Source organism: Coloeus monedula, assembly GCF_965178545.1.
Source record: "Coloeus monedula genome assembly, chromosome: 6".
NCBI classification, from domain to species: domain Eukaryota; kingdom Metazoa; phylum Chordata; class Aves; order Passeriformes; family Corvidae; genus Coloeus; species Coloeus monedula.
The window spans coordinates 165,592-181,093 of NC_138786.1; the positions used below are offsets into that span (position 1 = coordinate 165,592).

At 63.8% G+C, this 15,502-nt stretch overlaps 2 protein-coding genes across 2 annotated transcripts; one reads left to right on the forward strand and one right to left on the reverse strand.

Moving 5' to 3' along the window:
• Nucleotides 1-2,023: 2,023 nt before the first annotated feature.
• On the forward strand, nucleotides 2,024-4,180 carry MPEG1 (macrophage expressed 1; the record flags this gene model as incomplete). Its single annotated transcript, XM_082284241.1, has 1 exon — nucleotides 2,024-4,180. One exon carries the CDS (start codon nucleotides 2,024-2,026, stop codon nucleotides 4,178-4,180), a length of 2,157 nt encoding a protein of 718 aa, XP_082140367.1.
• A 1,048-nt stretch (nucleotides 4,181-5,228) lies between these two features.
• Nucleotides 5,229-13,033, reverse strand: DTX4 (deltex E3 ubiquitin ligase 4). Its single transcript, XM_082284305.1, has 9 exons — nucleotides 12,703-13,033; nucleotides 9,679-10,393; nucleotides 8,785-8,846; nucleotides 8,483-8,644; nucleotides 8,312-8,373; nucleotides 7,900-8,052; nucleotides 7,065-7,226; nucleotides 6,704-6,793; nucleotides 5,229-6,454 (listed from the first exon to the last, which is right to left on the reverse strand). The coding sequence occupies exons 1-9, from the start codon at nucleotides 12,911-12,913 to the stop codon at nucleotides 6,221-6,223; spliced, it is 1,851 nt and encodes a 616-aa protein (XP_082140431.1). The 5' UTR covers nucleotides 12,914-13,033; the 3' UTR covers nucleotides 5,229-6,220.
• Nucleotides 13,034-15,502: the final 2,469 nt, after the last annotated feature.

Consider the following 15,502-nt stretch of genomic DNA (forward strand, 5'->3'; position numbering starts at 1 on the left):
GCGCAGGGGTTTTAGGGGCGCCGCTAAAACCCCAATTTCAATCCCATCCCAGATCCCAGATTTCGGGTGCTCCAGCGGGAGGAGAGAGAAAGAACTCCGAATACACAGAGCTGTTTCTAGGTCCTTCATACAGATCACCTTGTCTAACTTTTTCAAGCCCTTTATTTTTCATTTTTATGCATGAACGTTGTATTTTTACTTTCAAACCCTATGGATCCATATTCAGAATTCCTTATAGTCTAAAATCTTGTCTATAATATCGCAGATTTATCTTGAAATAAATTAATAGTATTTTTCAATATATGTATAAATAAGAATCCTTACACTTTCTACTATTTTACACATAAATGAATTTTCAGGCATTTTGGGGCTATGACCTCCCTTTTTTTGCGGGGTTCCCCCCTCGCTCCCCCACCACAGACACTGGGGTTCCCCAAATGATACCATCACCCCCCAGACTCACCCATCTCTCTTTTTCCTCGCCCCCCAGAGAAGGCACAAAACGAATCCAAGTGCCCTCACCAGCAGCTCAGTGCTTCAAGCATGCGGGCGTCCCCCACAAAAAAAGGGGGGAAAAATCGAGGCCAGGGCAGCCCCGCACAGTTTTGGAGTCCCCTCAGCTCCAGTGCCGCAGGCCAGCAGCTGCCCCACGGCACAGGAAATGTCCCTAAGGACGGTGTCTCATCTCCCCCTCAGGCTCCACCGTGTTCCCTCTCCAGACAGTCCAGGCAGGGAACTCTCCCGTTCCAGGAGATGTCTGATCCCTTCCCTCGGCTGCCGCTGCAGGGAGATCCCTGGAGGCTGCCAGGCCCGGCAGGGCCATGATGGCATCTGCGTTCCCAGAGCCAGCCGCCGGCTCCAGCCCTCGCACCACTGCTGCACCTCAGGCCCGGCCAGGGGAGCTGAAATAAAGCCTGGAACTCTCAAGGGTAAACTGGCAGCACAACCACAAACCTCCCTCACATGAGAGTAAAGAGGTGTCCCTGTGTTTACACACATCCAGGAACAATACTCCTCTAGAGCAGGCGTGGATTTACTTTTTTATCAGTTGAACTGGCACAGCTGCCACCTGATGCCATTAAATTCTCCATCCCCACCACAATCCCTGGTTACCCTTGGCCATGGGGTTTTTGCTGTCCCACAGTCGGGAGGGATGACACCGCTGAGAGCCAGCTGCACTGCCCGGGAGAGATGCCAGGGGACTGATGGGGATCTCACCACTGGAAGCAAGGCGGGAACAGGCTAATTCAGAGCACCTCCTCAAAATACTGGGGGAAAAACCTGAACCGTTCCACTGCCCCCATGGCACAGTGGGTAGGTTTTAGGTGAGGTGACCGCACAGCCTGCACGTCCCAGTGCAGACGAGAATCCCCGCACCAGCTACACCAGGGGCTTGAGCCAGCAAGGACGTCCACAGTGGTGTTCCTGTTATCCCTTTGCCCGCCACTCCTGGCGTTATCCTGCTGAAAAAACACAGGCACCTACGGCCCCTCTGCCTCCATCACAGCTCTCTCTTCAGCCTCCTCCCAGGCAGAAGTGTCCTGGAAAGAGGAACGCAGGAGCAAAACCAGGGGAAGTGAATCTGTCTATATGGAAGGAGTCACAGTTATCACGGCAGAAACTTCTTTAACCGTTTGTTCTCCAAAACTTGCAGCACCTGCCCTGTGCCGCTGGAGCTGAAGCCCAGCCGGCTGGGCAGTGCTGGATCGGTATCCTCAGCACCTGTGGCTCGGCATTCCCAAGCAGGAGCTGCTTTCCCCAGCTGGTGACACTGCAGACCCTGGGAGAAGGACGGGAGGGGGGTGGAGGAGGCTGCAGAGGGCCTCAGTGCAGATGTCGGGGCTGAGGGAGGGGCAGACACCTACCTTCCTGCTCCCCACCCCCTGGCCTCAGCTTCCACTCTGTCATTTCTCACATGCCTCAGCTCTCACTTCTCCTTTCCCTTTTGCCGTTTCCCTCGGCCAGCTCATTTTCCCAGCTCCTGTCCCACCGCTCGGACTGGTGAGGGCTGGGGCGTTCAGCCATGGGCTGGGGGCTCTGGGGGGTCTTGCTCACCTGGGCACTGCTGGCATGGGTGACAGGGGCTGGGCAGCTCCAGGAGCTCTCCTCCTCTTCGGGGTTTGGGGCGTGCGGCAGGACCTTGAAGCTCCCGCGGCTGGAAGTTCTGCCGGGGGGGGGCTGGGATAACCTCAGGAATTTGGATATGGGCAGAGTCATCAACCTGGGCTACTCGCAGTGCAAGACCACAGAGGATGGATCTTACATCATCCCAGATGAGATCTTCACTATCCCCCGCAAGCAGAGCAACCTGGACATCAACTCCGAGATCATCGAGTCCTGGAAAGATTACCAGAGCGTCACCTCTGCCTCCATCAACCTGGAGCTGTCCCTCTTCTCCGCCATCAACGGCAAGTTCTCCAGCGACTTCCACCGCACCAAGACCCACCACGTGAGAGACCAGGCTGTCACCACCCGGGTGCAAGTCAGGAACCTGGTTTACACTGCCAGGATCGACCCCGAGGCGGCCCTGGACAAGGGCTTCAAGAAGCAGCTGCTGACCATCGCCAGCCACCTGGAGAACAACCAGACCCAGATGGCCGACTTTCTGGCCGAGGTGCTGGTGCTCAGCTACGGCACCCACGCCGTCACCTCCGTGGACGCGGGAGCCACCTTGGTACAGGAGGACCAGATCAAGGCCACCTTCCTGAAGGACAGCTGGGCCACCCGGAGCGCTGTCACTGCCTCGGCCGGCGTGGCCTTCCACAGCATCATCAGTGCGGGAACCAAGGAATCCCTGGATGTCAGCTCTGGCTTCACCAAGCAGTACCTGGAGAACCGCACCAGCTCCCGGGTGGAGAGCATCGGCGGGACTCCTTTCTACCCAGGCATCACCCTGAAGACGTGGCAGGAGAGGATTCAAAACCAGCTGGTGGCCCTGGACCGCTCGGGGCTGCCCCTGTTCTACTTCATCAAGCCCAGCACGGTGCCGGAGCTGCCGGCGCCCACGGTGCGGAGGGTGGCCCGGCGGGTGGAGCTGGCCATCCGCCGCTACTACACCTTCAACACCGCCCCGGGCTGCACCGACACCTCCTCGCCCAACTTCAACTTCTACGCCAACACCGACGACGGCTCCTGCAAGGGCACCATGGCCAACTTCACCTTCGGGGGAGTCTTCCAGGAGTGCGTCGGCCTGGCCGGCCCCGACACCACCGTGCTGTGCCAGGCGCTGGAGCAGAGGAACCCCCTCACCGGGGCCTTCTCCTGCCCCGCCGCCTACACCCCGGTGCTGCTGGGCGTGCAGGAGCGGGAGGAGGGTCACAGCCACCTGGAGTGCCACAACAAGTGCACCCTGGGCATCTTCTGCCACCGCAAGTGCCAGGACGTCTTCTGGCTCTCCCGGGTGCAGTTCAGTGCCTACTGGTGTGCTGCGAGCGGGCCGGCAGCCCCAAACTCGGGATACCTCTTCGGGGGGCTGTTCAGCACCCACAGCGCCAACCCCCTCACGGGAGCCCAGTCCTGTCCCTCGGGCTACTTCCCGCTGAAGCTCTTCGGCGAGCTCAGAGTGTGCGTGAGCCAGGATTACGAGATGGGGGCCGCGTACGCGGTGCCCTTCGGGGGCTTCTTCAGCTGTCAGGCGGGGAACCCCCTGGCCGGGCAGCACCAGGGCACGGCCGAGGACCCCCACGCCAAGGGCTGTCCCCCGGGCTTCAGCCAGCACCTGGCACTCATCAGTGACAGCTGCCAGGTGCAGTTCTGCGTCCAGGCCGGGCTCCTCACGGGGGGCTCGCTGCCGCCCGCCCGCCTGCCCCCCTTCACCCGGCCCCCCGCCAACCTGCCGGCCGTGGACACGCTGCTGGTGCGGGACGGGGACAGCACCTGGGTCAGGGACGGCCAGAGCCACGTGTGGCGGCTGGCACGGCCGGACGAGGCCCGGCACGTGGCCGAAATGGTCCGGGACCGGGGGCTGTCAGGGGGAGAGGTGGCTGGAGTCACCGTGGCCGTGCTGGCAGGGCTGGCCACCGTCCTGGGGACAGCGTGGTACGGCCGCCGGCGCTGCAGGGCCAGGGGCTACCGCACGCTGGGCACAGGGGACAGCCCGGCCCCCACCAGCCCCGAGCACTGCACGGTGCTCAGCGTGGGCGAGGGGTACCAGCAGGAGCCGGAGGGCACGGTGCCCTGAGCGCCCCCTCCCCTCGTCCCCAAAGCCCCAAACCCGCAGGAAAAGGAGGGAACGGAGCGGCCCCGCGGAGGGTTATCGCCCAAATCCTGCATGCTGCAAGCTGCAACCCCCGTCTCCATGTATATCTATCGGGATAGATATACACACGCATGCAGAGAGGCACGGAGCAGTTTTATTTCAGCCAGCAACTCATCGTGTAGTCAACAGAGCATTAAAAAAAGGAAAAAAAAAGTCACGTCGTGGAAAGACTTACTCACAGTAAGAGCCATCGGGCTGGCACCGAGGAGGGCGGGGGAACCCTCCCCTTCCTCGCCCAGAGGGTTTTGCATAGCTCCAGACAGGCTTTCTCCGCACTGGGGAAAACCCAGGGCGTGCGTGGAGAAACCACACCGTTGAGAGCCACCCAAACAGGGGCGTGTGCCTGGGGAAAGAGGGTTTCTCCCTTGAGGTAGAAGATAACAACCCACGCTGAGGGTGGCTGGGGACAGGTCGCTGCAAAGCGCCATCAGGGGGACTCGGGGCACCTGGCCCTGCCCACAGTGGCCCTGGCTCGCCTGGCCACACAGATGACTGACAGAAGACAACAGAGAGGCCAGGCCGTGCAGGGACCGCCAGAGTCCCCTGCCATCCGCTTTATTGACCCCCAGCCCCTCCGCGGGGTGGCCACGGGGGTGACGGACCCTCCAGGCCACGGAGAGGAAAAACAGCAATGACAACAGAACGATGCACAGCAGGATGGGCCCCCCCTCCCGCCAGCACAGAGGGGCAGGGAACCCCCAGCACCCGGCACAGGCGGCTCCGAGAGGCCCCACGAATCTCTGGTTTGGGATGGAAGGGACCCACAGACCCTCTCGTTCCTAACCCCTGCCCTGGGCAGGGCCATCTTCCACCAGCCCAGGGCTCTCCAAGGCCCAGTCACCCCGGGGGACTGACAGGAACCCCCAGAGCCCTAGAACACACTTCCCCCACCCACATCACCCACACTCTCCTACCCACACCACCCTTCTGGCCCAGCCCACGCCAACCCCTCAGCAGCCACCTTCCCCTCCAGACCCCCCCGAGGCCTCTCTGGGTGCAGGAAGGGGGACAGTTCTCACCCCACCTCCACGTGGCCCCATGGGGACCCACAGGTGACAGCCCTCTGGTGGGGCAGAGCCCTGCCAGGGTGGGGGGGCCCCACAAACCCCTGTCCCAACCCCGAGCACCACCGTGCCCAGCCCCGGCCCGGCTGCAGCACCGCGTTCTCCCAGGCTGCCTCCCCAAACGCCCCCCCTATATGTACATATATACGACAAAACCCCAAAACACGAGGTATATAGAAATTCCAACGCGGGGACGCCCCCATACGAACAGTTCAAGGAACCCACTGCGGGGGGCTGGGATGTCACTGTCCCCCCCCCCTCCTACCACCCGCCAGCCCCTCCCTGGCCCGCAGAGGCGGGGGCAGCCCAGACAAGGGGACCCTGCAGGGCACAGCTCAGACACAGCCAAGAGGAGCAGGGGGCACAGGGCTGGGGGGAGCCGAGGCAGCCCAGGGCCCCCCCAACCTCCACAGACACGGGAGACCGGTGGGGAGGTACCGGACAGAACGAACAAACAAACGAACGTCAGAGGGACGAGGCAGGGCAAGGGGGACTCCCGCGGCCCCAGCTCCCGCCCCGAGCCAGGTCCCAGCCCCAGGCGGGTGCCAGGGGTGCTGGGTCAGGCTGGGACCGGCACAGGTGAGGAGAGAGGGGAGCCTGGCACCCCCCAAGCCCTCAGCACAGTGGCAGCAAGGACAGGACACCATCCAGAGGGGTGGCCAAGCCAGCCTGAAGCCCCCCAGCTGTGTGTGGGGATGTTCCCGCCCTGCAGGAGTGAAGGGGATGGCCAAAAGGACCTTCTCCCACATTCCCAGCCAGCCCGGGGCACTGTACGGCTGCCACTGGGAGCAGGGGGCTCCAGGTGTGCCCTGAAAAGCCCCCAGGCAGGTGTCTCCAGCAGCTTTATCCTGGCGGGTGCCGGCACAGGCAACCCTTTCCTTGCCTCCTCGCCGCGGTCTCAGTCCTTCTCCTGCGCCAGGCTCTCCTCCGTGATGCCCTGGGCCGCCAGCTCGGCCAGGACGTTGTCCAGGTAGTTGATGTCGGGGTAGCCGTGGCCAGTGAGGTTGGAGCCGAACTCCGTCTTGTGGTGGATCTCGTTCCAGATCACCGTGTCCGACTCGCCCGTGGTGCTGGAGGTCCCGATGGCGAAGATCAGGCGCCGGTCCCAGGCCACCAGCAGCAGCTTCAGTACCTGCAGAGGCCGGGAACGGGGCAGGCAGCAAAGCGAGCGCGGCAACGCGGGCGACCCACAGGCAAGGCCTCCCGGAGCGTCCCAGCCCAGCCTCCCGCCCCAGCCAGAACAGAGGGACCAGCCTGCACGGGAAGGTCACGGGGCTCCCGCAGAGCCTGCTGGATGGGGCTGCAGGGAAAACCTCCACCCACATTCCCCCTCTTAAGCCATGTTTGCTTTTCCCACCCTGGCACGCCTTGGCCAGCTCACCTTCCTGCCCTTCTCACTGTCTGGCAGGTAGCAGTGCCGGGGGAAGCCACGGGCTGTGAAGCTCTTCCCAGGGTTTGGATGTTCTGGTCCCTGCGATGTGGGAAGTGGGAGAAGAAAACCCTTTTGGAGCTCAAAAGGATGCTCTGGGCACCCCCCAAGCCTTGGTGGGCACTAATGGCCACCACCCCCCTCCACCAAGCAGACAGGGACAGCACTTTGACGCAGATACACCCCAAACTTCCTACAACATCCTTATGGACGAGCAGCTCCCAAGTCAAGGCACGAGCTGCAGCGTGACCTGGGGGGGATACAGCAGCGACAAGGACCATCCCCCCCAGGTGATTTCCCCCCCCAGACCCACCTGCACCCCCGGGGGGATGTTGTAGATGATGCGGATGGTTTTGCAGTCGGCGTGGCCAGGCAGCGCGTGGGGGATGATGTGATATTCCATCTTCCCGGGAGGCTGCGTCCCCGTCTTCACCCCGTAGATGGTTTTGCAGGTGGGACACTGCAGACTCCCATCCTGAGAGCAGGAAAAGGGCCACACAGTGAAACCAGGATCCCCAGCACCGAGCCACGCCAGGCACTGAGTCCCTGAGCAGCACTGAATGCTGTTTTAATTGGGAAAAGCATCATTTGAAGAGCTCTCAGGAAGCCTGGGACAGGGCTGGGAGAATTCACTACACAACTTCAACCAAAACCACGAGGTCTGCATTTCTCTTCCCATCAGCTTTCCAGTCCTCATTGCTTTCCCTAGCTCTGATTTGGTGGCTTGTTTTGTTTTGTTTTTTTTCAAAGAGGGAAATACAATAAATATTGAAAACCTCCAAACAGTGCGTTTCCCAGGGAGTGTCAAGCACGAGGGGTATTTGCAAAAACCCTCCCGTGGCTGGAGAAGCACTGCTTGGCACCAGATTCCAGGTAGCTCTGCTCAAACATGCAGGGATCAAAGTCCACCCTGGGAAGGAAAACAAGCACACAAAACCGGGCATAGTGGGGGGAAACACAAGCGCACAGCCCCGGGTTCTGATTTCGCACTCCCCAAGCGCTTGCTGCTGATAAAAACTAAACTCTGAGTCGAGGTGGGAGCTCACAGCCCTCGAAGGCAGCCAGGCTGGAGCTCTGTCCTGTGGAGAGCTCATGGAGCTCAGCCGAGGTGGCTGAGCTGGGGGTCCCCCAGGGCTGCACCCTCTCACCTTGTTGCCGTTGTTGTACATGGCCACCAGGCAGTGGAGGTGGAAGACGTGGCTGCACTTGACCAGCTTCCCCACGAGGTCAGGCTTGACGGCCGGCTGGGGCCCCTTGTAGCCAGAGGGGGCAGAGAGCCGCTCCATGCAGATGGTGCAGTCCTGTGCCGGAGGGGAGGACAGGGATCAGAGGGACGGGTGCTGATGGGCTGCGCTGCTCTCACCCAGGGACCGGCGCCCACCCCCGGGCCGGGCCACCACCCTGCAGCACACGGCCCCTCCTGGGGACAGGGCAGAGCCACGCAGGTGGCGGCAGATCCCTGCACGTGGCATCGCTGGGTCCCCGGTGGCTCATCCCAGGGCAGAGCTCATCCCAGGGCAGAGCCCCCCGGACGCCCCGGCGCAGCCCCACCGCTCGCACCTCATCCGGCGGATGCCGCACCTTCTGCAGGTATTTCTTCAGCACCTCCTCTGGGGTTTTACCTGCGGGAGAGCGAGAGTCAAAGGATGGGAGAAACCCGCTGCCAGGGGCGGCAGAGGGGATGGGGGGCACAGGGGAACCAGGAAGGGCAGGAGGGACAGTCTCTCCTACCCTTCTTGGCCTGTTTCTTGGTGGTCTTGCGGCAGGAGTGGGAGATGCCGGGGATGGGCTGGATCTCACTCTTGCTGACGGGCGGGGGGTGCAGCACCAGCTTGGGGGGCCGGGTCAGGCACACGGGCAGCCCGGCTGCGCTCATGAGGATCCCCGTGATCCCTGCGCAAGGAGGTAGCAAATGGCACCGAGGAAAACCAGGGACACCCTGAACCCCAGACGCTCCCTAAAACCCACCCCACTGGGGCTGTTTGTCCCCCCCACCCCGCGGGAACGAGCACCCACTGCGGCCCCATCCTCACCTGCCAGTGCTGGGTTGACGGGGCTGGAGCCGGTGAGGTTCTTCACAGGGACCGTGGGGACCCTGAGGGGATGGGCAGGAGGCACATCAGGATGGGCAGGAGGCACCCACGTCCCCACAGGGCCCAGGGGCAACACAAGGGTTGCCCGAGCAACTGCACGGGCCCTGGCTGGAAACAGAGAATCCCCCGGTGGGGCAACGTGCCCCTCCCTGCCCCACCACCGCCTTTTCTCTGGTGCTTTAGAAACCCTGCCTGCATCTCCATTCATGGCCCCTTTTTGTCACAGCTCCCCGGGCCAGTCTGTTGTTTCTTTTCCTCTTTTCTCCTTATGGCCACGTCACTGCCACAGCTCTTCCCCCCCCCCCTTCCCCTTGGGGCTCTCTTCCATGGGAAAGTTTCCCGGCAGGTCAGGAGCAGAGGGAAGGGGGAGGACGGAGAGGGAGAGGAAAGGGGCCAGGCTGCGACAGAAGGCTGCCGGCAGAGACAGACAAAGGGGAGAAACAGGCCCATTAAATGTCCACCCCATCACAAAAAAGTGTCTTCGGAGGGTGGGGGTCTGGAGGGACCCCTTCTCATGGGGCCTGAATGGCTTTTCTTTGGGCCTTTCGCAGTCCCCCACCCAACCCCTGACTCCAAGAGAAAGAGCAGCCCCAGCCTCTTCATTGAGATGCAGGAGCCACCCCATCCCTGCTCCAGTCCCCAGGCACCTGCGGGGAAGACGAGGGGCCCAGCAGAACCCACCACCCTCCACGGGAGGTTGGGGACCACCGGGGCGTCTCCCACCAGGCTCAGGGGTGGCAGACCCCTGCGGCAGGGGCTGTGGCCCCTCTGCGCCCCGGGGAGGGAGGAAGGTCTGTGCCAGGCATCCTGTGGCCGGCAGGCAGCGGGACTCACCCGGAGGCGATGAGCACGCGGGACTGGGCGATGGCCAGGCGCTGCAGGTGGCTGCGGTTCAGGGTGCCGAGGCCGGGCCGGGGGGCTTTGCCGCTGCCCACGCCGGGGGGGCTGCCGGAGGCACTGGCCGAGCTCAGGGCGGGCGTGCTGGCCGCCTGCCGCCGGCCACCCTGCGCCGCCAGCGGCTTCAGCGAGCCGCGCACCACGGCCACGCCGTCCGGCGCCTTCGGCCCTGCCGTGGGCAGCGGGGGCTTGGGGGTGGCCGGCGGCGCGGGGGAGGCTTTGCGGGGCTGCAGGGTGGCGGCGCTGGGGCCGGCGGCGGCTTTGACGCTCATGACCAGGAGGCACTGGGGACAGGTGCAGGCCGGGACCGGAGGGGCCGCCGCCGCCCCGGGGCTGGCCGGCCACGACTGCGACTTGGGCAGGGTGCCCGACACCAGCGGGTAGACCATGTCGAGGCGGCGGCGGACGCGGCGCTTGCGCTGGGTCTGCCGGTTGATCTGGCCCATGGTGGCGAAGTCGATGACGTAGCAGAAGCCGATGGCGCTCAGGTCCACCCAGGGGTGCTGCTTCTCGTAGGCGCGCTGGATGGTGATGCCCACGTCCATGTCGTAGGGCGTCCACGTCCCGCTGTCATTCTCCCACTCCCAGACGACTCCCTTGCCCGGCGCCGAGGACGGGTCGTAGTAGCTGCGCCGGACGGGCCGGATGGTGCCTGAGGGAGGGCGACAGACGCCGTCAGACCCTGGCGCCAGCACCCACCCGTGGGCAGGCAGCGAAACCACCCCAACCTGCCCCGCCGGTGCCGTTCCATGCGGGGACAGCACGGCTTTCCGGCTCCGCTGCTGTCCCCGCCCTGCCCGGGGACTGGTGTGCCTCGGTTTCCCCAGAGAGCAGGGAGCCCCACAGCCTGGGGGGGGTGGGGGGAACCCCCCGTGCAACTGGGCTGAAGGGAAGGGCAGATTTCACCCCCACTGGCCCACAGCCCCCGTGTGGAGCCACTCAGCCCTGATGGGGAAACACAGAACCGCAAGGCTTGGCTGCTCCAGCCTGTTCTCAGGGGCCTCCCGCGGGAGCCTGACGAAACCAGGCATTAGGGCACCCGAGCCCTGCAGTGCCTGTCTCCCTCCCACCTCTGGGCTGGAGCAGGTGAATGAAAGATTTGAGGGGCAGCTCTGAGCCCCCAGCAGTGACACACACGGGCCCTCACGCACGTAGGGGAGCAGGGCTCGTGCCAGCCCCACCATCTGCAGCTGCCAAACCAGCCTGCAACGAAAACCCCCACTGTGGCACAGGGAAAATCCCTGGGAGGCCAAGCTAAGGATTTCGAGCGGGGCCCCATGCCCAGCTCCCGCTGCCCCATCAGCAAACATCAGGAGTAGGATGAGAGCACAAAGCACCAAGGCTTTGTGCCCTGCATCCTTATTTTGGCTAGGCGTTTCCTTTCCCACCACTCCCAGTCAACTAGGACGCATTCAAAGCGTGGACACAAAATTTGCAAACTCCTGCCATGAGGAGAGAGCCTTCCTCTTTGGGACGGCTCACAGCAGGGCAGGGCAGGCCGAGCACGGCTGGGCTTGGTCCCAGGGTCCCATCCCAAGCGTGTCACTAATGTCCAGAGGTGTTTTGGGTAACAGGTGGGACAAGTACTGCTGCCTTCAGGTCCTTCTGCAGAACTCCATGGCTGAGCCCAGCGCGAGGAACAAGAAAGCACTCAGAGAGAAGCAATAACAAGTCTGCTGCTTCGGCTTTTCACCACGTGTCCTGCAAAGCCTGCAAGAATTTCAGTCCCTTCTCACCTCCCCCCCGCCCCACCTCTCCGCGGGGAGCAGCCGCCACCGCAGGTCCCGCAGGGACACGAGCGGGATAAGGAGGAAAAGGTGTTTATCAGCACCCTGCTAAGGGGCGTGGGGTGGAGCTACACCCCAGCCAAGCCAAGCCAAGCCAAGCCACCCGCCCTGTCCTGCCAAGGGGCACCCGGGGCAGAAAAGCCGAGGGGAGCGGGGCAGTGATTTATCCTAATCCGGCGGCAGCATGCGGCATCTGGCGGTCCCCAGGCAGCAGTGTGGGAATGCTGTGTGTTCCCCCAGCCCCGCGCCGCCAGCCGGCCTCCCATTCAACAGGGGAAGAAAGGGAACAATAGCTATTCAGGGCCTGCCAGGGTCGCGACCCCCCCAAATCAGAGCTGTTTAATGACCCAAAATACCAACATCCCCAGCAACCCAGGGAGAGACAGAACAATCTCCCTTTCAGTCCTCCACCCTGGGCAACAATAGCCCTCAGAAGCTGGCCCCCAGCCCCCCTGCTCGCAGAGGTCCCTTGTCCCCACGCCCACGGGCAGGGGAGGGTCGCCGCCAGCCCCCAGGGCTGCTGGGGAAAGAGGGACAAAGGAGGGTGTCTGGGCGCTCTGCTGCACCCCAGGGACAAAGCACGCTGGCCATCACGGGGGCGCTGGGGGGGGTCACAACCCCCCCACGCTAATGCCCTGCCACGGGTGCTTGTGCCCCGGACAAGCCCATCACGCTGGGGACCCACCCACCTGCCCGTGCCCTCCTCGAGCATCCCTCCACCGGCGCCGCTGCCCCGGGACTGCCATCCCCCAGGGAGGGCAGGATCTGTCACCCAAGTGCCATTCAGCTCTAGGTCGATGGCGGCTCCGGGACAGCACAGAGGGAGCCGGGCACGGCCCTGGGAAGGGTGTGCAGGAGACGGGCTCCCCTGAAGGGAGAAGGAAAGGCCACGGGGTGGGTGCAACAGGGCACGGGGCGCTGCAGCAGCGAGGAGGGCGGGCAGCACGACCCCGGGGGGCGGGGGGGGACCACGGATGCGTGGGCAGGACTGGGCAGCGAGGGCAGGGCGAGGACCTGGGGACCAGGTGGGAGGACATCGGGCGAGCCGGCATCGCGGCCGGGCGGTGCGGGAGCGGGCACGGCGGGGCCGCACGGCGCAGCCCCGGAGCGGGGGACACCGGGAGCCCCCCGCCCGCCCGCCCGCCCGGCCGTGCGGGCCGCGGGGCCGACTCACCGGTGTCCTGGCGGAACTGGTGCATGGACTGCAGGTCGATGATGTAGGGCGCCAGGCGGCTGTCGGCCTGGCCCAGCACCACGCTGCCGCCCGCCCGCGGCCCGGCGCGGGCCACCGCCTCGATGTGGTGGCTGACGGCCGGGCTGTAGGGCCGCCACCGCCCGTGCTCGTTCAGCCATTCCCACACCACCACGGCCGAGGCCAGCAGCATGGCTCCGCCGCCCCGGCCGCGGCCCCGGCTGGCTGCGCCGCTGCCGCCCGCCCCGGCGGCTCTCGCATGCTCGGCGCGGCGCAGGGCTCTGCCCGCCCCCGCCGGGGCCGGAGCCGCGCACGGCCGGGCCGCCCCTCGCCCCTGCGCGCACCCGCGGCGCCGCTCCCGGCCCGCTCCGCCCGGCCCCGCCCGCACCGAGCGCCCCGGGCCGGGGGCGGGGCCGCGCGGCGTCACCGCGCCCCGCCCGCCCCGGTGCCGGCGGCGGGGGGCGAGGGACCCTTCCCGCCTCTGTTCCTGTACCCTCATCCTGCGGCCCGGCACCTCCCGCTGCCCCTGTATCCCTATCCTGCACCCCGGGTCCCCCTGTATCTCCGCCCTGCTCCCCCGGGACCCCTCTCCATGTCCCTGTATCCCCGTCCTGCTCCCCCGGGACCCCTCTCCATGTCCTGTATCCCCGCCCTGCAGCCCGAAGACCCCCCTCTCCCCCATACCCCTAACCAGGTGTGCAGCCCAGGGAGCCCCTGATGCGCACCCATCCTCGTGGGGACCCACAGCCCCTGCCTGCCAGCGATGGGAATCAGGGTGCTGGTGGGTCACAGGGATCCTGCTGCATGTGCTGTGACAGAGAAATGTGGTCCAAGAGCTTCTTCAGGAAGTGGCCCCCTGAGCTGCCCTTGCCCGTGGCCCGTGACACACAAAAATGGCTTCAAAGCCCAAAGCTGCCTCCTGTCTGAGGGGCACGTGGGCCATAGCCCCAGCTCCTGCACCCCAGCTCTCCCAGCTGCCTGCCTGGCTGCTCCCTGCTGTGACGTGGGCACCTCTGTGCTGTGACAACCCCCGGACCGGACCAGCGCTGGACTGCTGGCCCTTCCCTGCAGGCCAGGAAAACATTCCTGAGCTTGTTTTTCCACGGAGCCCCATAAGCAGCCTCCCAGAGCAGCCCTGAATGGCAGGATAGTGGTGACAGACTGGTCTCACCTCCTTTCGTGCTCCTGTGCTCAGACACAGCAAACACTGATTTCCTTGGGTATTAGACACATGGACTTTCCTGGTTTGGGAGCACTGTACAAATTGCACCTGTGTCCCAGGTTTTGCAGCACCAGGAAATCCCCCAGTCCATGGCCCACCTCGGCTTGGAGGCAGCTCATCTCCAGGCAGGTGGCGAAGCTCCTCTCCCGCCAAACCTGTTTCCCAGGCACTGCCCATCCCGCCGAGCACCTGCCAGTGGCGCTTGTGGTGAGAAACCATTAGACAGGATCCAAGGAGAGGAAAAAACGAAGGGATGAAAAAGGGGGAAGGAACAGGTGGGGACTAACTGCGGTGATGCCAGCTGGCGGGCACGGTGGTGAGAGAGGATGAGGTGAACCGCAGAAGTTCTCCTTTTTTCCAGCTCGCACTTGGAGAGACACACGGGGCTACGCTCGAGGCACACTTTCCTGCAAGGAGGGAGGGCTCCTGGCCCTTCCCAGGAAAGCAGCACAGCCACAGAGAGCCACTCCTCTGGGTTTTCACCTGTTCCTTTGAGGCAGACAAGTGCAGCCAAGGCCACGACGGGGAAACCCGGGGAAATCCTTTCCGCTGACTCAGGCAGGAGGAAAAGGCTTTCCTGCTATTAAAAAAGGAAAGTGTTGGTGAACATCCACCCACCCCCCCCAGCTCCAGCTCAGGATCAAGAAGTCAGGAGCCAGCACTGCAGTGCTGGCGTGGGACTGTGGGTGAAGCAGCGGGACCAGCACAGCTGAACCCCGCCGGCCTCTGGTGCCCCACGGGCAAGGGGCAAATCCACTCTCACCCTGCACCAAGGCCTGAGGTCAGGGAGCAGCCTCAGTCAGCTTGAAACCTTTCCAACCCCAACAAAGCGTGCCCAGCCGCATGTTAAGCCCTAAAAACATTTATTATTTTGAAATTAAACACATCCATGGGTTGCTTTTGGTGGCTCCATCCCTGCTGCAATTTGGGAGCGCAGCCCTCCCTCCCCCCACCCCGCTTCCCTGTTCCCACCAGCACTGCCAACCATTTCTCTCTTCCCAAAGCACAAAGTTGGATGTTTTTGGGGGGTTCTCAGTTTGCAGAAGGCCATTGCAGGGGTCCTCAGCAGCATTAGCCACACGGGTACAACTGTCCTCCCCTCAAACTCCTAATTTCTGATTCCAAAATGAACGGCTTCAGTCTCCTTCAGCCACCCGGATCAGCTTCACTTCAATCCATGGCAAAGCAAATCCAAGAGCCTCCTGGCACCACGGGAGCTCGGCTGCCGGGCGCCCCTGTCCTCGCCAAATCACTTCACTGGTGATTCCCTCAGGGCTGCAGCTGAAAAACAGCATTAAAACCCAGCCAGCTCAGACGTCACCGCCTCTGCACGGCACGGTGGGGGCTGGCTGGCAGGGAAAGGCCGGGAGCCGGAGCCTCTTGCTCAGCCGGAGTGCGGAGGTTTGGATTAACGGATTGCTTTTTCCCGTTGTTTCTGGTTAGGGTGGCCATTCCCGAGCGTGGCGCCTGCTCCACAAGTGCAGGTGCACCCAGCTGGCAAGGTAACAGGGAAGGAGTAAGGAAGGTTGCAAAAGCCCAGGGAAGTCCCTGGGGCAACAC

Excerpts from the sequence above, each read along its gene's own strand:
- DTX4 (XM_082284305.1), bottom strand. The coding sequence starts at position 12,913 with ATGCTGCTGGCCTCGGCCGTGGTGGTGTGGGAATGGCTGAACGAGCAC. Across the intron at positions 7,227-7,899 it reads TGTACAACAACGGCAACAAG|GATGGGAGTCTGCAGTGTCC; the intron begins GTGAGAGGGTGC and ends TCCTGCTCTCAG. Across the intron at positions 6,794-7,064 it reads ACATCCCCCCGGGGGTGCAG|GGACCAGAACATCCAAACCC; the intron begins GTGGGTCTGGGG and ends CCCACATCGCAG.